Raw genomic sequence first — 26,052 nt, forward strand, 5'->3', positions numbered from 1 at the left:
AGCACCCCGCCGACTCAGGTAAACCCAGACAGAATTTGAATGCGAGTGGAGTCCCGGTGGGCATCTGGGTGTGTGGAAAAAATCATAACCAGGCTGTGATGGTTGTATTAGTTTTGGAATTTCACAAGCAGGTGGTGTATACAACAGGATCAGGAGGGAAAGGGTCCTTCACTTTCGTAATATGGCGTAACATTTTGTAACACACACCTTAGTTTGTGCAGGTTCATTTTTTATGTAAGTAAAAGGCTTCACCTCCACCCTTCTGCTTCATTTGCTGAGTCTCAGTGTGTGTGTGTGTGTGTGTGTGTGTGTGTGTGTGTGTGTGTGTGTGTGTGTGTGTGTGTGTGTGTGTGTGTGTGTGTGTATTTTTATTGATTGCTAAACCACAGAGGTGACACCGGCGAAAGATGGCCCATCTCTTTTAATGGCAGTTATTTATAAAGGGTATAGCAGACACAACACTCTCAATCTTGGGCTTAGCTGAAGGATATTCAAGGAGGATGATGAGTGACAGACAACAAGAAATGTGAGGAGGTTTGTAGTTTTTTTAACCACGTCAAAATTCAGTAAAGACAGCAAGGTCAAAAGCATACATTTGGAATAGTTTATGAAAATAAGGCACGGTATGCAAAAGAAGTGATCACTCAGATGGGCTGACCAGTAAGATGTATCTCTCTGCAACATTGTTGAGTCCAACACCTTAGAACTCAGCTGAATATTCATCACTTGTTCTGCCAATGACATGCTTGGATAGCCAACCTAACATGTAATTCTCTTTCCACCAGAAGGAAATGTGCAGCTTGTAGTGGTAATTACGAAGCCCATCTGCGACATTCTCACAGAGGAAAACAAAAGGGAAGATAAATAAAGTGGGAGAAATGGAGGAGAGTGAGAATGACAGAGCAGAGAAGAGGAAATAGGGGGAAAGCTTTAACTTAACAGGTGGAACCTCAACGACCATCCTTTGTTTGAGATAAATAAAATATACAATACACACAACACTGCTGGTACATTTGATCACAAATATATCTGTAAATGACACATAGAATGGCAATAATATCTACTTATAAAACCACTTTTCATCTAATCTAACTGATTTTACAAATGCTTAAATAGTGTTTACCTCCACTGGGCATTATTTTTACAGTAACATGCCTCAAAAATCCATTATAGTGGTGTTTAAACAATATACTTTGCATTGTGGTCAATGTAAGCCTACATCTCCCCATTTTTTTTTTCAAATTAGCTGTATTATACAGCTTGGTGCATTTTTTCACTGTACAAAAAAACAGCACTACATTTTCCAGTTTACGACATCTAAACAGCCACAGAGTAAGGATTCAAAGGAATAAGTTAGCATAGTACCGAAAGAGCTGAGAGGGTCTCCTCTTAAACATAGTTGTTTCCTCTTTTTATAAATACATATAGGATTCTTTCATATTGAGGCAAGGAATGAGAGTGAGAGCAGAGGTGTTGTGAAGCAGTCTCTGTGCGTGTTTTGACTGACAGCAGAGTGAGCCTGGGTCAGTCCACTGGAGCTGATTTGTTGTATTCTGTCTCTTCAGATCAGAGGCAGTGGCCTTTAATCAATGGTCCATCGCTTACCAGGGCCTCTGCCCTGTGCTGATACTGACATTCAAAGTACTCACCCAGGGTCTGCGCCACATAATCAGTTTACACCAACACCAGACAGGAAAACGTAACTTGTAATACACTCACTACAGTGTGATTATTGTAGATACAATAGCAAGGCAGCCTGTCAGGGTTATTTTACTGTTATTGTTCCTCTTAGAAGCAAGAAAAACCCTCATACATGGTGCAAACACTGAGTGAACCTGACTTTAAAAAAATGTGTGTACATATGTGTATGTGTGTATGTGTGTGTGCAGGTTATGTGAAGTTAGCTTATCCTCTTCAGGTGTCCAAAGTGTGCCTTGGCGCTCGGTGGGAGTTCTCCTCCCCCCTCCCTTTCCCTCTCTTTTCCCCAGCAGGAGGTGCGTACTTCTTTTTGGACTTTTTACGTTTTTTATCAGAGCACCACACTCTCTCGCAGTATGCTTCCACTCGTTGGGCATCTCCGTAGCCAATCAGCTGGAGAAATTCCTTGTACCACAGTCGTGAGTGGGCACCTGGGACCGAGGAGGGGACCAGAGACCTGGGGCTGATGCTGGGGCCAGGTACAGAGTCGAGGGAGGAGTGAGGGCATGTAACTGCAGCTTTGTCTCCCTCTCTATCATTCACTCTGTGGATCACTGACTCCACCTTCTCTCCTTTGAGCACGTGCAGAGTGATGCGTAATAATGCGTGCACATATCCATGTTCAACAGTCTGGCACACGTAGACACCAGCGTCAGAGCTCCTGACTCTTAAAAACAGCAGTCCGTGGGAAGTCAGGATCACTCGCTCATCACCCCGAACCTACAGGGAGGAAAAAGAGTCAAATGATTCAGAAGGCAGGTCAGATGGTTCTGCACTGCTGTGGTATTTCCTCTTCTCCCATGACAAATTTCATTAAAAACACACAAAACAAACCAAGTCAAGAATAAGTTACTCAAATTAAAACAATTTAGCAGAGTTCTGAATACAATGACTCTCCTACAGAACCCGGTTTATAACAATTTAAGGTTTTTTTGTGCTGTACACAACTTTGTCATTATAATGTTTACAAACCTGGCTTCTAAATGGATCCAGTTACACAGTAGGTATTCCCCAGAGGTCTGAGATAAACAAGCCTTAAGTCATCAAATCATACAATCAAAGGAAGGCTAATTTTGTTTCTGTTTCTTTTTTGCATTATTGGTATAAGTACAAATTCCACAACCACTTTGTTGAAAAACAAATGATTTATTATTAACTTGGGACTAGTCACTAAGCTCCTGATGCCATTGCAGATACCCTGTCATGCTCCCATACTTCCTTAATTCATCCTTGATTAAAACAGCAGCAGTGACTGCTTGCATTAAGTCTAACTTACTCTTTCAGCATGGCTGTATAGATCTTAAAAGAGAGGGTATTGTACTTTTAGGGTTAATACAATCCCTCTGGTAACTTTTAGTTGCTTTAGAAAACTAACATCAACCTAAAACAAAATATTTTCTTCCAAATGTTTAAGGAAACCTTTATGCAACCTCTGTGAAATGCTTTTTTTGGGCCACTGTCTCTTTAAGACTCCCTACTCCACAAACCCCCTTCACTCTCATTGGCTAGTCTTCTGAAGGCCTGTCAGGGATTGAGCTATGGACAAACCTTGGTGTTGAGTTCATGGCACGTTGGAGGAGCAGGCCTCAGTTAGTAGATCCTTATGCAATGACCTTATCATTCAGCAAGTCTCGAGAAAATTTGTGCTATTTATGGAGCGGGGCATTCTGAGCAGTTTACAGACAGATTCAGGGATTTCTACAACATATAAATATGTAATCGTTAGAAAAACAGCATTTGTTTTGTATAGAACTCCAGCATTATTACTTTATATCCATGTTTAAAATATGGTAAAACATAATACCCCCACTTCAAGTGGAAAAAAGTACTTTCATCTGTCTTCCACACATGATCTTCCACGACAGCTTGCCTTGTGGCTTGGACTTTCTGTCATTTAGTGTACAAAGTCATGAAAATGTGTCCATAATCAACATTCTCATTTTTATTTGACTAATGTTAAGATAAAATCTTTACCCATCACAAGATCATTTTCTCAGTAAATATTTAAATCAGGCTTTTTCTTCAGCTACCTTTCTCAAACAGGTGCCTTTCATTAATCAATGCACATCTGCTCAAATACCTGTGTGTTTGGGAAGAGAGAGAACAGACTAGTGCACAGTGATCCAGAGTGTCAAATGACAGCAATATAAAAATTATTGTCAATTTCTGTGGGATCCTTTCAGCATTAAAAGTGCCAGACTTGCAGGAATCGCTGTGAGAGAATTATAAAACTAATAGGTGGATCACCCTCTTATTAGTGAATGTAATGGGCAGACCTTTGTTTTTTTTATGACATTGTCAGAATAAATCAATAAAAGTCAGAAAATGTGATCAAGCTGTTGGATGCAGGAATTTTAAAGACCCACCTCGTGTCTCTCGTCCCCTCTCTGTAAGAACCACAGCACCTTGGCTTGCAGTGATCGAGGGACACACTCCAGTAAAGTGCTGTTTCTCTCCACACCATAAACAAACCTCTCCTCAGCCCTGTGCCATTGTTCATCTACGCACACACAAACACACACAAACACAGAAAAAGATAGTGATTTAAGATAGATGGCAAAGAACTGCCACGACCTTTTATTTTCTGACAAACACTGGATGGTTTGTTCCACCACCGATCTACACTTTCAGCAGCAGAGGTGCATCAACCTCTCTCCGTTGAGGTGCAGTGACACATGAAGTGTTCTCATTAAATCGAGTGCTTTGAGAAACTGAACCGTTTTTTTTACCATGTGGCAAAATTTTACAGTACCAACACACAAGTATTTCTGTGAGCACTTACTAAAATACACATCGCCCAGTCATTACACACTTACCGTCAATTTGCAGCCCATTGCACAGCTGGACGGCGTTGCCATGGCGAACATCTTGCCGCCTGAATCGTCTGCTGAGATTGGAGCGAAGGGAGTAGAGAGGGTAATTTTGAATGTGATGGAAGTGCAAAAGAAAAAGGAAGCAAAGAGGCAGAACCAGGGAGAAAAGAAGAGTAGAAAGAAGAGGAGGAGGGGTGATCCAGTGCATACTAAAAGACATTACATAACATCTGACTGTCACATCTCTCAAGGCCGCAATAATGACTTATAAACACGACTCAGAGCAGGGTGACCTTTACGGCGGGATGCTATAATGGAACAGAGGTAGTGCTAAAGGTGTGAGCAGCTGGCATCACAAAGCACACACACGCACACATACACACCTTAAAGGAGAAATATAACTTCTGCCTGTGAGAGTGTGTCTTACCTTTTAGTGTAGACTCCAGCAGGATAGTATCTTGAGCAGGTAAGACCATCCCAGGCACAGTAAGGGTCTCTGGCCAGACAGCAGTCTGCACATTCTGAGCCATAGAGGTCACACTGATGCAGTCTGAGCTGAGCCACACCCACTTCTGATCCAACGTACAGCTGTTGCTAAAGAACCAAGAATACAAATCAATTCGGATTATTCAGAGCATAACTCTGCCACAAGTAGACGACCGTGCATATCAAGTATATGCCAATAAGTGAAGGAAAGTGTCCCAATGTTATTATCTTGTGGCTTGGACACAGAACTACATTATAAAAACATCACTGCCAGGGTTCAGACAGTCCTCTTACCCTTTTAGGCGATATTATGATCTCTTTGATGGGTACAGGCACCTGCAGATCAGAAATATTCAACTGTTATTGAGTGAAAAAAAGTTCAACATATGCTGTAAGAATAATGTAACAAGTGCTGACACAGCCGTTTGTCCCTGCAGGCCTCCCGTCATGCTCCTATCCATCCCTAATCAATGCTTGATTAAAACAGCAGCAATGACTAGTTTTCAAACGTGTCTCATCCCGGCAGAATTAACGTATTCCAATCTCTCTGGAGCTCTCTCAGCTGGTTGCCAGCACAATCACAGTTTTGCCTCTCTGGTGGGGGGAAGTTGGCAATTTATCAATCAGTATCTTGAAAATAGACCCTCTGACTGTCTGAGTGCTGTAATAGTGGACTCTAAGATGTTAGCAGTATACAGAATTTGCTCAGTTTCCAAGTACTTCCTGCTTTCACATCTTCTAGTTAAATATAGAGTACCTTGAATACTTGCAGCTCTTCCAGCAGCACCTCCTCCATAGTGTCTGTGTCTTTGTTATAAATGGTGATAATTTTCAACACGAGGGAGTCATCTAATGAAAAAACACATTATCATGGGTTTTACAGGAAATATCGAAACACTTTTTTTTCACAATCAGTGCAAAAGTGTCAGTTCCAAACTGTCTCAGTCCAACAAATGTTCTCTCTACATTTTACTATAACTTTATGCCATCAAAGTGTTGTATGGGGTGTGTTGGGTAGTCCAAATGTTTCATAATTCAACTTTTGAGTAACAAAAGAGTTCTGCAGAGCCTTACGGGTGAAACATAAAAAGTGTTAATTTCTTAGTGTGTACCTGTGCCAATGTAGAGAACATGGTAGTTTCCATCTTGAGCTTGGACTCTATCAACAGCGATCTGGGTCAGCTTCCTCCTGCCGGGCTCTGTCTGCAGCAGGACAGGTCTGCGGTGCTGAGGCAGGATTGGGCGATACATCACAGGATGAGCACGTACAAATCGCAAAACCTCGTCAGGAAACTCCTTAGAGCTGGAGAAGCCGCCACCGTTAACTTTGCTGGCACACTGTTAGAGAGATAGAGAAAGACGACAGTGAAGAGCAGCGACAGGAGAGGGCCATTAATTGCGCCAGCACTTTATGTAGCACAGAGGAAAAAAAAAAAGCTGACATGCTTTGGTGTGGCTCAGACTGTCCCAGTTTGACCTGCTGAGGTAGCTACAACAGTGCTGACATTCACCAGAGCTGTCTGACATGCTCTCAACACTGTCCCTCTCAGAGGACGCATAGCCTGAACACAGACTACAGGAGAGTGCTGTGAATGCTTAATGTTAGTGCATCTGCTAATGAAATCCCACAAACATGTCTTCATTCCAAGACTCACAGATCCAGGTCGAGGGTAGGGGACTCTGTCCTCGTAGGGAGTCCAGTGATGCTCAGGTCTTTCTCGGTAGGCGAAGGGACCATTAAAAGCTGCTCTGATATCATCCATGTGATAGACACACACTGCGTAGCCTTTAAACACGGCACTGTAAAGATTACTTTAGTTAGACAATTGATGAAGAATAAAGTTGTGTCTGAAATGCTGATGTCATCCTCCCCTTACCTTGTTGTACTGAAGAGGCAAAAGATCTCTGGATTTTTCTTGTCTTTGTTGTTCAAAACAAACACATCCTCTACAAACACAAAATGTAGAAGTTAGTCGTTGTGTGTAAGCTGCACAAAGTGGATGTTTCTATGTTAGAAGAAAAGATTTGACAGACATGATGAGGGGAACCCGATGAAGCACTATGCACTCAAAAAATTGAAAATGGAGTAAGTGCTTAGTGCATCTTTTTTGTCTTTTAATATCTTGAATTCTTTTATTTTGTATATTTACATGGTGAATATGGCTAATATCAGGTCTAATAAGACATTTTTATGAAGTGAAAACAAACACTTGGCTGGATTTCAATTGTTGCCATGTGGATGACAAAGTAATACTTTTTGTGCTTTCTTTTAATGTAAAAGTGCAAATTTTATACTCCACATGAGGAACACACGACAAGACCACAAAAACACAAAACAAAATAAAAAAAACAAACAAACAAAACATCTGATTCATGGCCTTCTGCATGTCATTGTGGCCCAGTGCGAGGCTAATATTAATTAAGCTAAATTATCTCGCAAATGTTAGCATAAAACAATCGATTTTTTGTGTAGCTGGAGTTTGGGGTCAACACTTGTTGGGAACTTTGTCTTCATGGGGACAAATAGTTTCTTCTCACAAGCAAAACAAACACACCCTATTTAAAGGCACCATTAACATGTGGAAACGACATGTGATTGTGATCATGTTAGCATCCTGATGTATGTATGTTTGGATCTATGGATGGATCCATGGATCCACAAACGTACCTATTTCTATCTATCTATCTATCTATCTATCTATCTATCTATCTATCTATCTATCTATCTATCTATCTATCTATCTATCTATCTATCTATCTATCTATCTATCTATCTATCTATCTATCTATCTATCTATCTAAGCACACACATTTACAATCAGTATTCTAATATATGCCTAGTCATACCTGGACTACCTGTATTAATATTTGAAGGGAGGTGAACCAATATGTGTGTAGCTGAGTAACCACACAGGTTTTCACATTACAGGATAAAAACAGTCTCATGTAGTCGTACCGAGCTCATCAAAGTGTGTATCAATTCCATTTGGCCCAGCCACAGAGCAGATGAGTCGAGTTTTAAGGAAGGAGCTCCATCTATTCACCAGCATCCTCTGCCCTCCCTGGTCGTTCTGAGAGATGAAGGCAGATATAGGGAGTGAGAGCAGCTCTTTGGCTGGCTCATGTCCACAAATATTTATTCAGCTTTAACTTTCTCACCGCACAGACTCTGCCAACACGGGAATACACTGCCTTGTTCGCTCCCTCGGCATCGGTCTCTCGCTCAGTGAAGAAGAAGTAAACTTTATCATCATCCCTGTCATCGTTGTCAGAAATAACTGCTGAGCCCACAAATTTAGGTTCTGTAAGAAGAGAGAGGCTTTGAACAAAAGACTTTGAAGGGAAGCTGTGAGGCTGTTTAGCAGGCAGTGAAATTACCGTTAGTTTTATATTCATCTCATTATGATCAGGGGTTTTATGGCAGAGATCTTAATAAAAGATAGTTCTTTAACCAAGTCTTAGAAAAATATGATTTGTGTTGACACATGAGTAATTCATTACAATTTAACACTCAAAACAAAACAACAGTGTGTGTATAATACAGATAACCTCCTGGTGAGAACAGTAATGTTGCCATCATGTGGAAGAATGTTGTACATACAGTGTGTGATTCAAATGTATCCCCATTCATACTACTGCCTTTCTGTAAAATACTGTTAAAGACACATATATTATGAGAACATGTCACCAAAAGAATCTAATCTATTTTTCTGAAATGCCAGAATGTTCATATATGTTTATATTATTTTAAAAATAGACTTGCGATCTGTTTTAACGTAAATGGTCTCATATCATGTTTAAATATACTGCATTTAAATTAACATGCAATTATTTTCTATGTTTTAAACCGACCGTTCAGTTGCTGCCTGTCGTCTCTTTCAGTGCGAGTGTAGGTCTGGTTGTTAAGTCGACAAAGAGCACCATCGTTCTCCCAGTAGTCAGTGTATAAGGCGACATACAGCTCCCCTCCTAATGTGTACATACACAAACAAACACAAACACACAACAAATTTACTCAAACATGATAGAAGTCTTACAAAATTGCAACTCTCATTGACTGTAAATGAAATTCTGGTGTGATAAATGACCACTAGATGGCAGTGTTGTTTCATTACAGGGGGGAAAAGTGAGCAGATCTCATTTTGTACATCATGGTATGAACTTATCCAGCCGAAATTCAAGCATACACTACAGTCTCAAAATTGTGCCAGTGAGGTGATAAGTTAAGGAGTAAGCAGCCTCTTACTAGAGAGTGTTGAAGTGCAGGGGCTGTTGGGATCATACGGACATCGTCCTCTGCCGCTCATAACACTGTCCTCTTCCAGAGCAAACTGCCTGTCCTAAGGGCAACACACCACACACACACACGCACACACACACACAAAAATGTAGGCAAAGCGTTTCGACAAACCCATGTTTGTGATGCCCTGGGAACAAAAAAGGTGAGTTAGAGACAGGAGAGATCAGAAAGTGATGGATGAGGAGGAAGGAAGAAGATAGATGAAGCTCAGAATGATGGATGAGCAAAAGAGGAACTGCTGTCTGAATGTGTAAAACCAACCATGTCATGCTCCTCTAACTCAGCAAGTGACTGCTTTTACTCCCTGGTCTGGCTGCCCTGCACGACAGGTGGCACACACACGTATACATAGTCACACGAATGCATACCTTAAACTCCCTGTAGAACCACAGCTCCTACATATGGTTCACCACAGTGTTTATGACCGCCACTGTGGCTGATCAGTGGGGTTGTCATGTATTGATTTATGAGTACTAGAGAAACCCTACTGTTCTGTGACTACTGCCCAGCATATGAGAAGTCACACTGTGGGTTAAACTCATCCATCATTTAGTGTGATTTATCAAACACTCCATATGTAGCTCTCTTCTTCTTCTTCTTCTTCTTCTTCTTCTTCTTCTTCTTCTTCTTCTTCTTCTTCTTCTTCTTCTTCTTCTTCTTCTTCTTCTTCTTCTTCTTCTTCTTCTTCTTCTTCTTCTTCTTCTTCTTCTTCTTCTTCTTCTTCTTCTTCTTCTTCTTCTTTTTTTGTATACTGGGTCAGGAGTATGCTTGATTTATGGTTGCACTTCTTTTCCAATCAAAATACCTCATTATTATCTAAATACTGTTCATCTGAAATCTAATACACTAAGTATAAAATTTATGGGAGGTAATCCTGGAAAAAGATAAGCTTGCTGACACTGATCTGTTTTTTTTTCTTATTTAGCATTCCCAAGATGTGAGGAAAAACAGATCAGTGAGATATAGAGAAATAGTTGAATGTAGTTCCTGTTCGGGAGGTGTGACTGACCTACTGGATCAGTTTTGGAAAGCAGGGTGGAAACCTCCTCCCACTTTCTCTTTTAACAAAACCCAGACACCGACACACCTACTTACACACACACACACACACACACACACACACACACACACACACACACACACACACACACACACACACACACACACACACACACACACACACACACACACACACACATACACACATCTAGGTCTGTTCCATGTTTGACATCTGGGAGATATGTGTTAGACAAACATGCCTTCCAAAAACGTATGCAGGTTATTTTACATGGTCACCAGAACGCACATGAAACCCTTCTGTGCTCTCAAATCTAGTCCAGGCATCTGACACACACACATTTGGCTAACCTCTGAGTAAGAAAACATTTATCTTCCTGGATTTCAAACCTGTCCCTGCAGAGAGCATCAGCTGGCTTCTACTCTCTTTTTACCTGGACTGTACTTGTGCCAGCTTTTTAAATAAAAAATGGCAAGCTTGTTTCCTATAATTCTCTCCTGCCCATCAGAATCTCACACTTAAATCAATCATTCTTTCTAGGAGGGTAAACTCAGCTTCAGCAACATGTGCTAAGATTTAATTGCTCTGTGTTCTAAGCTGAACTTCTGAGAGCTCGTGGCCAAAATATTTACAGTGTGAAGAGGTTTCTGACTACAGTCACTGAAAGACAGAAGGTTCAAGAATGGAGGTGATCTACAGGAAACGTAGCAATCTGGGGACAAATGAAATCTGCAACAATGTGTTGGAATATCTGACAGCATTATAAAAACAAAAAAATTCAAGATTAAAGTCTTAATGTTATAAGAATAAAAGTCATACAGTAGTAGAATACAGTAGTCAGCCTACAGCTCTGGAAGAGGAATGTGGATTATTTCCAACAGCGAAAGATGAGCAGCGGTTACAGATATAAGCACAGGCTGCCTGTTAGCTCACCAGTTTTTGTAAAAGACTTAGTTTGAAGCTGAGTCCCTTTGACAGCATGGTGCAGATAAAAGTAACAAGGTTTCGAATAAAACGTATATTATAGTATAACTTCACAAGATACACATTGGACCTCTATCTTCTGAATATTGCAGCTTTATTTTCATAATATTACATTAAGCTGAAAATACTACAGCTTTATTATTCTCCTAAAATTGATTATTCTTAAAGCATTTTTTGCATATTTTTTCCACTATGGCCCTTATTCTTGACTGGGAATGATCATTTGCTTTGCTGCAAACCTTTTGAAATATCTAATGCTCACACAAGTTTTAAAAGAAGGTGTACCCGATCCTGTAGATATACCTGACACATGTTGATGACAAAAGGTGTTAATTTACTTTGGCTGTAACTGGCTGTATGCTGCCATCTGGCCCACATCATTCTTGTAAAAGAGATTTTAATCTCAAGGAGGCTTTTAACCTGGTTAAATAAAGGATCACATATACATATATATCATTTTTTTTATCTGAACTTTATTTAACCAGGAGAAAACCTCATTAAGACAAAAAGTATCTTTTTCAAGAGTGTCCTTATAAACATTGCGTGTTACGCAAGTCATACACAATGGATTTCTATTTTGATGACCACACTTCAAAATGGAATTTGTTATGACTCTTTGTCTGACCATTCAAATTTTAAGCAACTAATTTCAACCAGAAGCTCCACAGGGTATGTTTTTATAACACAGAGTCTCGTGTTGTCTTTGTGACTCACCTGGCCTGTGATTCCTACTGTGACCAGCCCACAGACTGGGTTGAAGGCTCCTGTTCCACATACCAGCAAATGAGTTTGGTTGTACTGCTGCAGGACCTTGATGTAGTTTGCACACTCCAGCTGTTGGATGAGAGACAGAGATGAAGCAGCGGGTGAGGAATGGGGCAGTGCAGTTGAAATAGGGGTCATGAGGGCAAATGAGGTCAAGCAGGGATGATTGCAGGGGGGAGAAATGCCAGGCTTTAACCACATCATCAATATCATCAATACACAGGTGAAACAGTGGTCAGTGAGAACAGGGATACATAAATCAACTCATACATGCTGACTGACCAACTTCAAGAAAAGAGCACATTTTGTCAGGTGTCTCTTACCTTTTCCCTCCCCTTCATCAAACACTCCTCTATCTGATATTCCGTGCTGGACCACTGGATCTGCAAAAATATATTCAGATTTCTCACTATATGCAACAGTACTATTACACATAGGGACAGAAAAACAACTTTAAGGGCATATTGCATGTTAAATTCTTTTGTAAATTAACACGTTACATTGTCTGACAATGGCAGCAGAATGAGTCAGTCATTGATTTTGTATGCTATTCAACCAAAAACAGCACAAATTTAGAAGAGAAGTGGCTGTTTTTACTTTAGCTGTTCAAAACGATCTTTTTGTTTCTGACATCACATCATATGACTTCCTCTCGCTCAGCAAATATGAATAGTAGGTGGTAGTGAGTGGCAACAGAGACCCATGATAATCCATTTTGATCAACATGACAGAAGGAATCGATAATGTAGGAAACAGAAGACAATTGTACAAAATCATTTGAATGGATGTCCCAAAGCATTTGCAACTTGTTCAGAGAAACGAGAAACTGATTTTTGATGTGCACAAGTAATGATGTCAAGATTGAACGAGTAGTTTTGAGAATTTCAATTCTGATCTGGGAAATGAACCAAAGCAACTCAGACAAACTGTAAGATATGTTAGGATGGATGGATGCAAAAATACTAGTTTATGGAGTTAGATTTTAGGTTTGGATTTGTTCTGTGCAGGGGATAAGGCGGAACTTCATTTCTGCAACTGTCACAAAAAACGCAGTCATCCATGGTGCTCATATTCTGACAGGAAGATTTTGTGCCTGGTGATATGATGGAGTATTCTATACAGTCTATGGATGGAGAACAGGATGGGGTACCAGAACCAGGTCTGGGCCAGACCAACACGGCTGCAGTCCCGTCAATATAGACAACTGCAGCTTCATCGGCAGCAGCAGCAGCAGCCGCCCCTAGCCCGGCTCCCAGTGGCGGACGTAAACAAGGATTTGTCAGAGATACAACCTGACAGAAACATGAGCTGAACACTGTAGCTAAGCCTTGGTTTTCTGACTCTGGATTAGCGGATAGACCTCTGATAGATCTCTTTGTCTCTCTTTATGGACTTAAGTCAGTGTATCTGATTTCTAACTTTAAATACCCTGATGCAAACCCAGCATTAGGCTACATATCAGCTAACTCAGTGGGGTACCAGCTCCATTTTCCTCTGGTTCTCCTCACACCACAACTCAGCTGCTCTCCTATGGCCGTTATTCCTTTTAATTCTACTCTGTCCTGGTCTCCATTTTGCCTAACAGGCTAATAATTATAACCCTGAGGACCATCATCTGGTTGGGAATAAAGATTTTCTTCCTCTTAAATGACAGGAGTGTTGACAGCAGTTGGATCCATGTTTATTAAAGTTAAACAGAGGCATAATGAGAGGGACCCCCCCCCCCCCCCCCGTGACATCACGTTCAAATAACAATTTGAATGCAAAAATAAAAATAAATGTACTAAAATGTCTCCAGGAGACCCTGTAGTTTATTGAGTTCAGATTTTTTTTTTCAAAGAATCAATTTTAAGCTATTTTACTATCAATTGCTTTACCGTTGTCTTTAACCTGCAATATACCCTTTGAAATATCCTGCAAATGCTCATTTAAAGTATTTAGTTGAATGTTTGAGTGACACTACCTCTGTCACAGTTCACAGCCTGTCATGTGTAAACACTTGCCATACTCAGTTTGGCTAACATATGAACATGGTATTTGAGTATCTTAGATGAAAAGTCACCTACCTCTTTTGGGTGAGTGTTAACCCTATCCAGGCTGAGGGAGTAAAGAGCATTTTTGGCCCCAATGTAAAGCCTCTCATGGCCTTCATCAAGCAGCATTGTCTGAGGCTGGAGAGAGGCTCCATGTCCATGGAACACCCAGGTCCTGTTTAGCTGCCATGACTCTGCAGACAAACACAGAAGCAAAGATTAAAGAAACATGAGATGGTGGTGATTTAGTTAGAGATGCTAGCCGGGTGAATGGACTAGCCTTTCATTTCAAAGGTGGATTCCCACATTGTTTCTTGCCTTTAGCGAGATCAAATTAGACCAAAGCCTTCCCTTAAAAGGTAACTGACCACTACAGTAACTCGTGGCTGAGTGTCATCTGGTCTCATGGCCAAAGGCACATTTCAACATGTGTTTCTGATTTATAGAACACCCAAGGGGATAGCAGAGAGCAACAGCAGGGTTATCTTTCCTTCACATCTCCCTCTCATGTGGCCTCTATGCATCCTTTCAATTCAGCAACTTTGCTTAGCGGCATTGACATTGTTAAAGAACTACAGCACATCTTGTTTTCATTGAGGAATAAATGAGTGCAGGCAGCTCCAAGTAGACCCCCTATGTTTTTACCAATAAATTGCTTTTAGGACAAGCTGCAGGCCAATGAGGAAGCTTAACTGAAAGAAAAGTTTAACGACAGAGTATGTTGCAGAAGAATGACTAAAGCAAATCATGGCAGGATATAGGGATCAATCAGAGGGACATTTGATGTACACAGTACACCCTATGGTCTCTTTCATCAGGAGGAAGCTCTGTTATCAAACAGGAAATGGAGCAAGTCTCTTTATCAGTCATTAGTTTAAATCCACTGCCACTCCCTGTCAGTCCTGCTTAAGGTGATTTCAAATCCTCCACTGAAAAGGAAGCAACAGCCCATGACAGATATGTCTTTCAATATAAAGCACATGCTCATCAGTATAACGACAGACCATGCAGGTAAAAGAGAGTCAACATGCACACATTCAGCACAGCCGTCTGCCTGATTGGACCTGACGGGGTGCTGCTCTTTGTGAGCTTCCGGGGGTGAAGGATTTAAACAAAGTGCTAAAGGGCCCAAAGGTGTGCACTTACCCTGGGCAGTGCTTGTCTGAAAAACCTTTCAGTAACACATGATTGAGTAGGACAGGGTGTTCTCGCAAAAAAAGGGTTGCTGGGTTGTTTTAGCAAACTTTTCTCAAATCTTGAATTGATTCATTTAGACAAGCAAGGGTTTGTGATCAAATTTGTATCAGGCAGTATTTTCTGCATTTGGATGATATTGATGCATCAGGCCACCCATGTAGTGCTTTGGTAAAAAAATAAGTCTGATGTTTTCTAATGTGTAATGACTACATGTCGAGGCAGCGGGGGGTAAATGTCTGAAAGGATTTTCTAGCATGTGTATATATTTTTGTGAAACCTGATAGCTAAAATTGATGGAGAAAGTGTTTATCCCATTTTTGAAGATTACTCATAGCAACAGTCACGCAGTAGAGGGTTTTATTTGTTTAATATGGGATTAGGTATCCACAGAGGAGAGGGTGAGTGTGTATATTTTGTTACTATTAAGATTTCTCTGTTGGAGACAAGAGACTGTTTGTTTAAAAAGCATTAGATCCCAACTGGTTAGGTGGCAGAAAGTGCGGGGATGTGGCAGCAGTGTTTCTGCCAGGGCTCAGACTTGTTTCCTGTAATTATCTAATCCACACGCACACACACTTGGAGCTGTTTTTCTCTCCCACACACACTCTCAGCGTCTCTCCTCTCTGTCTCTCACAGTTAGCTCTAAGTTAAGCTGAGCTTGGATCAAGGACAGTCTTCTGACATTCTTCCCCAGTGTTTCAAGGAGTGTCAGGCCAGCTCCTGAACAATCAGCTCCTTCTTCATTTGAAGTCAAATGTCCTCCCACTTATTCAGAAGACAGACTCAGACAGCTATTTAAAAAGAGGGGGTAAACAATTCATATGCTGAACATTTTTCCATCCAGCCTGTGCCTGCCTTTATGAATAACAATGAAGGGCAGACGATTTACATGTAAACATGGGAGAGGCACATGCTCTCTTGCTTCCACACAAACCCACCTGTCACAGCTATATTTGATTTTTTTTGGATATCCCATAATTTTATTGTTATTGTACAGGTATCAAAAGTTAAAATTCATCCAGATAGCTATTGTAACTTTGAAAACTAAGAATACATAGCGACCTGCACAAGATGCCAGTACAGATTTTTTCACACTATTATCACGAAAAAGCAGTTTTAGATCGTTCTAACAGAAAACAGAAGTAGAAGCAATTTGATTTCTTTTGATCAAGGTACTGTGATGTTACGTATAAGTTTTGGATAATTTCGTAAAAGACTTTTTGAAAACATCTTTACTAACTATGGCAAGTCATTTTAATGTTTAAAAAGGGGGTGTTGTGCTTTTTAAGGCTTTATTCTATCCATCTGGTAACCCAGTAGTAGATTCACATAAATTACAGCTTAAAAACATCCCAATTTTTCCCACACTGGCATTTTAGGAGTCCCTTATTTTAGTCTCTTTCTTACTTACTTCATTTTAAATGCTGTCTCTTCAAAGTGCCAAGCTGCCAACACCCCACTAACCTCCTTCCTTCTGATTGGCTGCCATCTGGAGGCCTGTCAGGGGCAGAGGAAAAGGGAGACCTTGGCGTTTCAGGCCCATCTCGCCACCATGTCATGGTCCAGAGAGGAGACCTTCATATACAGTAATGATCTCATCATTTCAACAAGTCTTTTGAAGACCCCGTTTTTGTACTATTTCTAGAGGAGACTGTTTGAGCTGTTTACTTGACAGATTCAGGGATTTTATGTAATATGAATATGTAGCAGTTGAAAATTGTCATCAAGCATTATTACTTTATATCTTTGTTTAGAATATGGGAAAGCATAAAGCTTGGCTAATGCTAATGTCTGCAATGTCTGCGTGGCTTGGTGCTGACGAATGTCGTCATTTTGGTATTTGGATTCATAACACAGAGATCACCGCTATAACCATGTGATGAATAATTCCTGGCGTAAAATTGCGACTGTACTCAGCAGAGAAGGGAAACTGGGGGAAAAAAAACTGTTGTAAACGGTGTAAACAACTTCTTCTTCTCTAGTTTAGTAATGTAGTGGATGTGCGTTTGAGATTCACTACCCCTTGCAATTTGCGACACATGTTCTCTTGTGATATTTCTGTGCATCTCATTTCAATGCATCATGTTCATGTGGAAAGCATTTTCCAGCCTTTATATCCCCCCTTTAAATTGAAACATTACCAGTAATTACAATTAAGATGTCCATAATAACATTTTTCTTCTTTTCAGTATTTTTACTTGTAAGAATTGCTATTAGAAATGTCTCGATGACTTTCTTATTATCCACAGTTTTCGTACAATTTATCCATAATGCCATTAATGATACACATGCAATTCATGTGTTTTTGGCTTTTATTCCCAGATATTTACAATGTCATTCTTCCCATACAAAATAAACAACTTGGATATCTGCAATATCTTCTTTTCTTGATATCTGAAATGTGTGTATGAAAAAAGTTTACTAACAGTGTCCCTCTCTAAAACATAATGCTTTCAGGCCATGTTCTTCAACTGATGAACAGCTGAAGCCTGAGACAAATAGAAAACATCCATTCTCCACCTGCACACATGAAGAAGATATAATCATTTAAATAATAAAAGAAGGTGTTGCTTTAATTACATATAATTACAGAGTCGTAAAACACAATGGTTGGATGAGATTACAGTGTCACACATGGAGGTGGTTTAGCAGGCACATTGGTGTTTAAAGGGTCCCTCCACTGTCATTATGCGCACACTAACAGACAGTCACTCCCGCTGCTCAGACTGAAGAAGGGAAAGGGGGATTTCCACATTTCACCTCTCCTTCCTCTCTCTCAGTCTCTCTCGCCAAGTTTTTAACAAGCAAAGGGGCTGAGAGGAAGAAGACGAGGAGGAGGAGGAGGGTGTTTCTCCATCGGCAACTGAGCAGGGGAGACACACAGCCCTACTGTGATCCCACTTCAAATGGAAAAGACAGAGAAAAAAGGAGTCCCTCAAGACAGACACTTTCATCGGCTGTCTGAGGAGCGCTGAGAGATGCCCGAGAAGATTTGGGGAAGTGAAATCAAAACAAACTTTAGGATCTCCTCTTTGGGATCCATGTATGGAGACCGTGCCTGAGAGAACTGTGTGCGTGTGCATGTGCGTGTGTGTGAGTGCGCAGCAGTAACCTACTTTTTATTGTAGTTCTGTTAGCAGCAGGGGAAATGCTCATGTTTAGTCAAAGATAAATGACACGTACAGAAAACGATTAAACTCAGATTGGACATACTTTCATTTTTTGATCTATTGCCAATACTTTTCATGTCATAAATTAAACTGGTGGTTGGTAGTCTCATGTTTCCAGAGCAATAACTCTATGGAGGCTTACTTATTGAGTAATGAGACTTTGGCAGAGAGTTATTGGAGTGAACTGGAGTTAAAGGGGACCAGAATAAGAAGTGAGTCTGTTCTCTTCATGCTGTCAAGACTGTACCCAGAGTGTGGAGCCCCTGGGGGTGAGGTCACGAGACCAAGAACTAGGGTGTCATGCTATTAACGGTACAAAGCCTGCTGTTCCCGTATCCTCTCGTGTGTTTGCAAAATGATGTCACAGAGCCAAATGAAAGCCACATGGAGTGTCTGCTAAAGAGAGAAAAGTATGTCTCTGTGCTAAAGACCATTTGTAAGTATGCAACCTGAATGATGTCTTAAATTGAGAGAAAATCTCAGTTACTGATGGGTTGTATTTCACTGTGTCCAATAGATCTAGTATTAACCTTCCAATCAAACAATACAGGTATTCATGTTGGCTCTGTGAGGCTTATTTTTATAAGCTTTCCGAAAAAAATAGAACACTGTCTTTGACTGACATTTAATTAAAGTTTATCCCCATCTGTTCCCAACTATACTATACCAACCATGCATTTATATGACAAGGGACTCATAATGAGTTACATGTTGATGTGGCCTACCGTATGTCAGGAGAACTCCATTTATCAAAAGTCCCATGAAAAAGTAATGTGACTTCAAATTAACTGTCAAATATTATAAGTAGTGTCTGTAAGTTTGCTTAAAGTTGTGTTTGATTCTGTGGAAAGATACAGACTCTGAGATGTTGTTGAAGCGCATGCTCTAGTTTAATTTGTAGATGGAGTAGTGTTGTCCACTTAGTGGGTTCATGTATACATAGGAAACATTGAAGAGACGGATGATTTTAAACAAAGTTTAGCCATAACTCTCTTTTTTTGGAATCTAATCTATGTTAACAAGTTAGCAATAAAAATGTACAACCCCACCTTTCTTTCTGTCTTCTTTTTTTTTTTTTTATGTAACGGTTTGGAAACTATTCAAAGCCTGTATTCCAATGAAAATATTACAACAAGATCACTTATGAAATGTTACAACTCAAAATTTTAATGACAAATGTATGCTGAGTTTTGTAATGGAATGCTTACAACACATTTTGATTAATTGTATATCAAATTTGTCAACACTGTATTGCACAAAAAAAAAAAAAAAAAAAAAAAAAAAAAAAAAAACAAGACAGGTTAGATTTCTCAATTTCCTGTAAGCCAAAGGCAGTATATATGACAATGGTTTTAGGATACTATGTGATGGTATGGTTGCATTTCAGCCTCTTTTTCACACAGGAACCAGTGTTTTAGCCAACCTGAAATACAAACTTTTGAAAATGGCCTCCAAAGTGGAAGATTCCAATGAAAGAAAATTACTGTCGTTATGACTGTCACAAACTACCATGCTGTGCTTACGCTGCTGTATCTGCTGCTGTCTTTCAACAAAATGTGCACTTCTGCACTTAGCATTCACCAACACGCTAGATGATCGACTCAACTCTACTCCGGTGGAGATCTATCAAAAGCCACTTCTGAACAAGAGCTATAGTGCCAACCACAGGCCTGGCATACTTACTGCAGCGTTTAATGTCCCTTAGCATTTCTGTGTGAACACAGATTTTTTTGTCTGCACTTTTGTGTTGTGGCAAAACATTGCTGTGTACATGGGACCTAAGTAACCCAGAGTCACTGCTGTTTAACTGAGCTCTACTGGGACTTGAAACAGAGGAACCAGTGCTCTCTTAAGTGATGTAATGGACCAAGGTGCAGACTTAAACGCTGAACCCCCCCCCCCCCCCCCCCCCCAAAAAAAAAAAAAAAAAAAAAAACTTACATTTGGAGGGATCGTTTTCACAACCTCTGACTTAGCAGGAGACACTTAAAGTTGTGATCTGTACCTAGATTCACATATCTATTCTTTAAAATAAAAGACGATGAATGGTTCCAGTTGTTGGTCATTTAAAAAAAATATCTCTACTGACAAACATCTGCAGAAAAGTGTGTCTGACCAGCTGTTCTGGCATGGTCTCTTAACTCCAAGTGTTTTCACACTTCTCAAGTTGCTAATTTGACTGTTTACAAAAGCAACACAGAAGACAGAAAGAGAAGCTTTTGATGTCCTATGGGCGACGCCAGAAGCCCCAAAATGTTGGACATTCCTACATTCAGCTATTGTTCACTGATAGAAAAACAGCTGACATGAGCTGTTTTCATCATGACATCTATTTACCTTTTAATGATGTAAATAAAACATAAAGGTTGCCCAGCCATATCCCAAGAAAACACTCATCTTCATTGTTTCCTCTTTGTCTCCAACAAGCTGACACAGCCCACAACACGCAACCTAACTTTGACAATTATATGTCTGTGCTTGCCTCATTTCTCATCTTTTAGTGTCCCTTTTTTTCTTCCGTAATAACTATGCAATATGCACTCTCTTAGGACACAAACACTCATTGTGTCTTTCTTTCTTGTCCCCCTTTTTTTATTTATTTTTTTTACAAACTCAGCTCATCTCCTCTCCCTGGTCCCATACACTGGGGAAAGGTCAGAAAGGATATTAGACTTCCACCAGCTGCCTTCCCCTCTGGACATCTCATTAATGGACTGAAGAGCACACACATAACACAATGGGAGAGGTGCAGACGCTGAGATGTACCCAGGCAAAATGAGAAAGTGAAGAAGAGAGGTGAGCCTGGAAGGGAGAGGAGTTAAAAAAATATTGTTTTCCCTTTGCTGACCTAAAAGGTGTGATTTATCTAATCTTCACCATACCCTCCTTTTCCAGTGGCATGATATAAGGGCTATGACTGCCCTGTGGCAAGGATCCAATGTGGTAAATGTTAATTATAGGCCTCGGCACAAAAGGGCGGAAGAAATTTAATAGGACTCCTCACTTTGCACATTAGCTTTCAGGCAGAGACAACTTTAGGCCATATTGGTATTCCCCATCTCGCCCTCTGAGGAAAGTCACCTCCAGCCACATCATTTCAAGGCTGTAAAATAAAGGGGAGCTTTTTTCTTGTCTGGAGAGGAAGGTTTAAAATTACAGCTCAAAAGGGGGAATTCATTCATCAGTAATTGCTACCTGAGTAATCCCTGTGCTCATGCTTGCAGGTACTACAGCTTCTTCTGCTTAAATCTGGTATTCTTTTTCAGTAAGAGCAGAGGAAATTAAATGTCTGCGAGATGTTTAACATTAGTTGACCTTTATTTTGTTTCCAAGTGCTCATACACTGAAAGCAGGAAAACTTCAGTCACCTCTGAAACTTTATATATATTTAGATTTAAACCTCTTTGGCGAACATGCTGAGGGAATGTCATATCAATCAAATCATTGTGAAGTGGTCAAATACTTATCCTCATATTCGTCTGCGCAACTCTCATGAGCACTTTCCCTCTACTCAAACATATTTTTGGACACACACTTCACATTAACCCGCCAACTGGAGTTATTTTTCAGGAATGAGGGAAACAATTTTAGAATTTTCTGGACCAGATAATGGTTTTTAAAGTGCACATTGCAAGAGCAGGCATCTGTTGCGTGGGTGGGGGGAATTTTTTAGCTTCCAGAAGTTCTGAATTCATTACCTCAATTCACCCAAAAGCACTGCTTCATAGAAATAAGCGTACATATATGACAAGATAAACAGGCCCATAACAGCCTCACCTTCAGGAGTAAGCACAGACTTTGCTGAAGTTACAAGTTCTTTGAGGTGACTTTGGTCTGATTAGGTCATCACTAATGTGCAAACTGCTGTATCACAGTCTGTGCAGCTTTAGCCAAGCATGATAGTGCTGGAAAGGCAGCAAAATAAATCCAAACCTGGCAATTTACCTGCAGCCTGCTGACACTCTGACTCATGCAAGCTGAGCTACAGCTTCATTAGCAGCAGAATTAATAGTGGTCCTAAAAAGAAGCACTTATTTCTCTCCACAGGCCTCCACAGAGCTGGATCTGAAGCTGCAGCAATGACAGGCTCGTCTATCTGTGTCCATATGCACAAGAAGTAACCAAAGGAGTGTTATAGTTAATGTGCTGAGAAGGTGCATTTAAAAGAAGGTATTTCTATATCAGGTAATCCAGGGATTCTGGATTTTGATTGGCCAAGCAATCCAAGCAATTGAGGTGTATCACCATCTTAAGTCTGCGTTTAAGGTCTTTAGAAGCTGTGCAGTCAAAGATTCGGGTCAGCTCTCTCCACAGAACCCATGAAGTCTCAGACTGTAACTCTGTACTCCATGTGATTAAGGCTGTAACCTTTCGATTGCTGGAGTCAATTGCTTACAGATAAATGGTAGAATGGCTGGGATGAAAGTGAAAGAAAAGTAGAAATGTGGATTATTCTTTGCTGGTCCAGTAGTCTAGACAAAAACAGGAGGTAAAGATGAAAGAAAGATTGATAATGGTTCCACATCATGTGTGAGGTGAAGCTAACATCAAAGTGTGCAGAGATCTGTGCACCATGGGAGGAAGGTTTTCCTTGAATCACATTATGTGCTCAGAGGAATTCATTCCCAGAAACCACGGGAAAGACGATCTGATGTTTTATTGACATTTCTATTGATCCAACACCTGTTATCTACCAGCCGAACTGGAAGCAGCAACATTTTATCTCTGATATAAACTCCTTGGTATCATGACATTTAATTTTTCAATCAAAGAGGAGAATCCAGTTCTTCCACTTTGTTTTGATACCTGATGTTATGGTAATATTTTCTCAATCCTAAGGGTGAATCTAAAACCGCATCCCTCTCCATCTTCTTGAATAGCATCCAAGTTAATGGTGTGTGTGAGAGGAATTCACACCATTTGGTCTGTGGATGTGCATGAGTGTGTGTTTGTGTGAGAGTGTTTTGAGTCTATGTGAAGTTCAGGGTGTGTGCAAAAATCCCTGGCAGGGCCCATGAGGCATATATTAAGGCTAAGATGTTTTTCATTCCATAATGATAGGATCCAACTGCAATCTTTTCATGGCGCTAGGTGCTAGCCAGAACATGCATCAGGGGAAAGAGAGAAAGAGCGTGAGTAGTGGGATGTCAATCAGTGAAGCAGCTTCCCCCTCAGGGACTTGATTTATGAAAGTGAGGATAATGACAAAGTCTGACTTGGCATTTATGACTCATCACATCAGCTCTGATGGGCTAACTTTTGTTGAAATGTGGTCTTTGGCTTACTTTGACTTAAAATGCAGTTTCTCGCCTTTTCTCTTGGTCTGTCTTTCTTTATACTCCCCTTGGTGTTTCTTTATCAACATTTCCCCCTGGATAATTTCTCTAAACTGCATTTTTTTGTTATCTGTTGTGCTTCAGTTAAATTTAACTCTTCAAAAGGCAATAATTAAAGCAAATACACAGCAACCCCTCCTCTCAACTGACAAAGACTTGTCATAATAGACTTGCATCACTGTACCTATGAGTTATTGACCATCCAAATTCCACACCTATATTCAACCATGACTAACAGGCTTATGTGGAATCAACACCTTCTGTTTCCATAGAGATCAAAGAAACTGTGAGGAAAAAAATGTGATGTTTACTCAAGAGTTTTATCTACGCAAGTGAAAGATACAACCCCCATTAATATCCAAGAGAAACACAAGAATCAGACCGCATACCGCTGCATGCGCATCCATATCTTACACTCACCCTCAACTCAATCTCTCATTCCCATGCCCCCCAAGAAAAAAAAAAGGAGAGGAAAACTCCTCCATCTCTACGCCACTATGGCACAAGAGAAAGCCACATTGTGGATTCTCAGCCACCATGGCCGAGAGATCAAAACAAACAGCAAGGAGGCTCCTTTAACATCAACAGGCAGTGGAAAAAAGTTATCTAGTTTTTTTAAAGCTAAAACATAAAAACACATCTTTCTATTTCATGATAGAGATCAATTCTACTGACTCAGAGAATTGCTGCTGTACCACAACAATTTCCCAGTTTGGGACCAATAAAGTAATTCTATTTAATTCTATTCTATTCTATTCTATTCTATTCTATTCTATTCTATTCTATTCTATTCTATTCTATTCTATTCTATAGCAACTTTCTTGGTCACATACGCAGAATGCTTTTACTGATTCATGGTTTACATGAAATTTATGTATGAAATGTTTTGTTTCTTGGTACATAACTTTTTTAGTTAATTTGAAAGACTTACTTTTACTTTTTCCTGTGGTACCTTAATAAATTCTCCTCAATAAATTGCACAGATGAGACTGAAATCTGGTTAAGTTACACCTTTCTTATTCTCAACCTTCACCAAAGCCAGTGAACAGAAAAAAAAGCTTGGTTCAGTTCAAACTGCGAACTGTAAACAAAATTTCATATCCCCCTGAAGGCTGATTTTCAGTACAGCAGAGCGTTTGTGCAAAATAGATTAAAGGAAGGAAAAAGAGGAGAGGAGAAAAGAAAGAGTCTGGTCTGTTTCTCTTACCTTTGTGGGAGAGCCGTATCCTTGGGTAGATGCTGTGGGCAGTGTACGCTGTACCCAGCAGATTAAGACACAGCAGCATCATTGTCAGATACACAGTCCTTATGCACACTGCCATCATAGTTAAGAGAAATGTTCCACGATCATTAAGTCTATGTCACATGGGCAGCAAAGTCCATGCAAAGAAAGAAAGTCCTCTTTCTTTAGTCTACAAGTTCTTAAAAACTAGAGCAGTCCTACAAAAGTCTGCTTTGAGGTAGAAATCCTTTTTCTTTCTGGTGATGTATCTCTGCAGCTTCTATACAGTCTCTGCTTTCCCCTATAGCAGTCTGCTGAATCCTGCATCCACCCACCACCTCGGTGGACAGGATAGTGATCTGACTATTATCCTTGTTTGGTCTGAGTAACCAGGGAGAGGAGAAGTCCAGTTGCTACATTCACGCCGCAGTGCCCACTGCTCTCTGTCCATATGTTAGTCCGTCTGTCAGTAAAACCAGCTTAGATCGAGTCCTTCTGATCTGATGACAGGAAAAAAAATTGAAATCCCACAAAGGTAAGGAGGTGCTGATTTGTGAAACCTCAATGCATCTATCTGTCCCAGCAGGCTGGAAGGCAGGCAGCTCCTGTACTGTGTCCTCAGGCTGTGTTCCTCCTCTAAAGTCCACTGGAGCCAGTCATTCTCTGGACAGAAGCCCAGGAAAAAGAGGCAGAGTGGGAGAAGGGGAGGAAGAGGGGAGGAGTAGGGAGCCTCGTGCCTGGCGTGCCGTCCCTCTGCACTGGGGGAAGAAAGTGAAGCTCAGACTCCAAACTCTGCTCACGCTCCAGCAGTCAGGGAGGATCCCAAACCTCAGTTCCAAACCTCAGTGAGTCAGATAAGATGGCCTCCACCACATGCTACTGATCTGGGCAGAGGCCACCTGCCATGCTGTGGTGTGTCTGAGGAAAAGCTGGTGTGTGTTTGTGTGTGGCTGAAAAGGTGTGTATCAGCTTTGAAATTGCCTGCACCTTCCTCTAGATTGCCTCGAGATCTCTCTCTCGCTCCCTCCCA

The 26,052-nt window shown here is 40.5% G+C and overlaps 1 protein-coding gene across 2 annotated transcripts; it reads right to left on the minus strand.

Annotated features, from left to right (window-relative positions):
- Window positions 1-415: 415 nt before the first annotated feature.
- sema3e (sema domain, immunoglobulin domain (Ig), short basic domain, secreted, (semaphorin) 3E) lies at window positions 416-26,052 on the minus strand. Of its 2 annotated transcripts, none has more exons than XM_074678238.1 (17): window positions 25,008-26,052; window positions 14,131-14,291; window positions 12,388-12,447; window positions 12,014-12,133; window positions 9,244-9,337; window positions 8,850-8,966; window positions 8,157-8,299; window positions 7,954-8,068; window positions 6,875-6,944; window positions 6,653-6,797; window positions 6,110-6,335; window positions 5,755-5,846; window positions 5,292-5,333; window positions 4,939-5,105; window positions 4,515-4,582; window positions 4,065-4,198; window positions 416-2,418 (listed from the first exon to the last, which is right to left on the minus strand). In XM_074678238.1, the coding sequence occupies exons 1-17, from the start codon at window positions 25,123-25,125 to the stop codon at window positions 1,915-1,917; spliced, it is 2,376 nt and encodes a 791-aa protein (XP_074534339.1). In that variant the 5' UTR covers window positions 25,126-26,052; the 3' UTR covers window positions 416-1,914. The 2 variants fall into 2 exon arrangements, with proteins under 2 accessions (XP_074534339.1, XP_074534338.1); XM_074678237.1 differs by having other exon boundaries at window positions 4,515-4,585; window positions 25,008-26,051.

The sequence above is a fragment of the Halichoeres trimaculatus genome, unplaced genomic scaffold, assembly GCF_033239565.1.
Source record: "Halichoeres trimaculatus isolate MK-OKI-2021-1 unplaced genomic scaffold, fHalTri1.1 fHalTri1_scaffold_10, whole genome shotgun sequence".
NCBI classification, from domain to species: Eukaryota; Metazoa; Chordata; class Actinopteri; order Labriformes; family Labridae; genus Halichoeres; species Halichoeres trimaculatus.

Excerpts from the sequence above, each read along its gene's own strand:
- sema3e (XM_074678237.1), bottom strand. The coding sequence starts at position 25,125 with ATGATGGCAGTGTGCATAAGGACTGTGTATCTGACAATGATGCTGCTG. Across the intron at positions 12,134-12,387 it reads TGATGAAGGGGAGGGAAAAG|CTGGAGTGTGCAAACTACAT; the intron begins GTAAGAGACACC and ends CTCATCCAACAG. Across the intron at positions 8,300-8,849 it reads CGACAGGCAGCAACTGAACG|AACCTAAATTTGTGGGCTCA; the intron begins GTCGGTTTAAAA and ends CTCTTCTTACAG.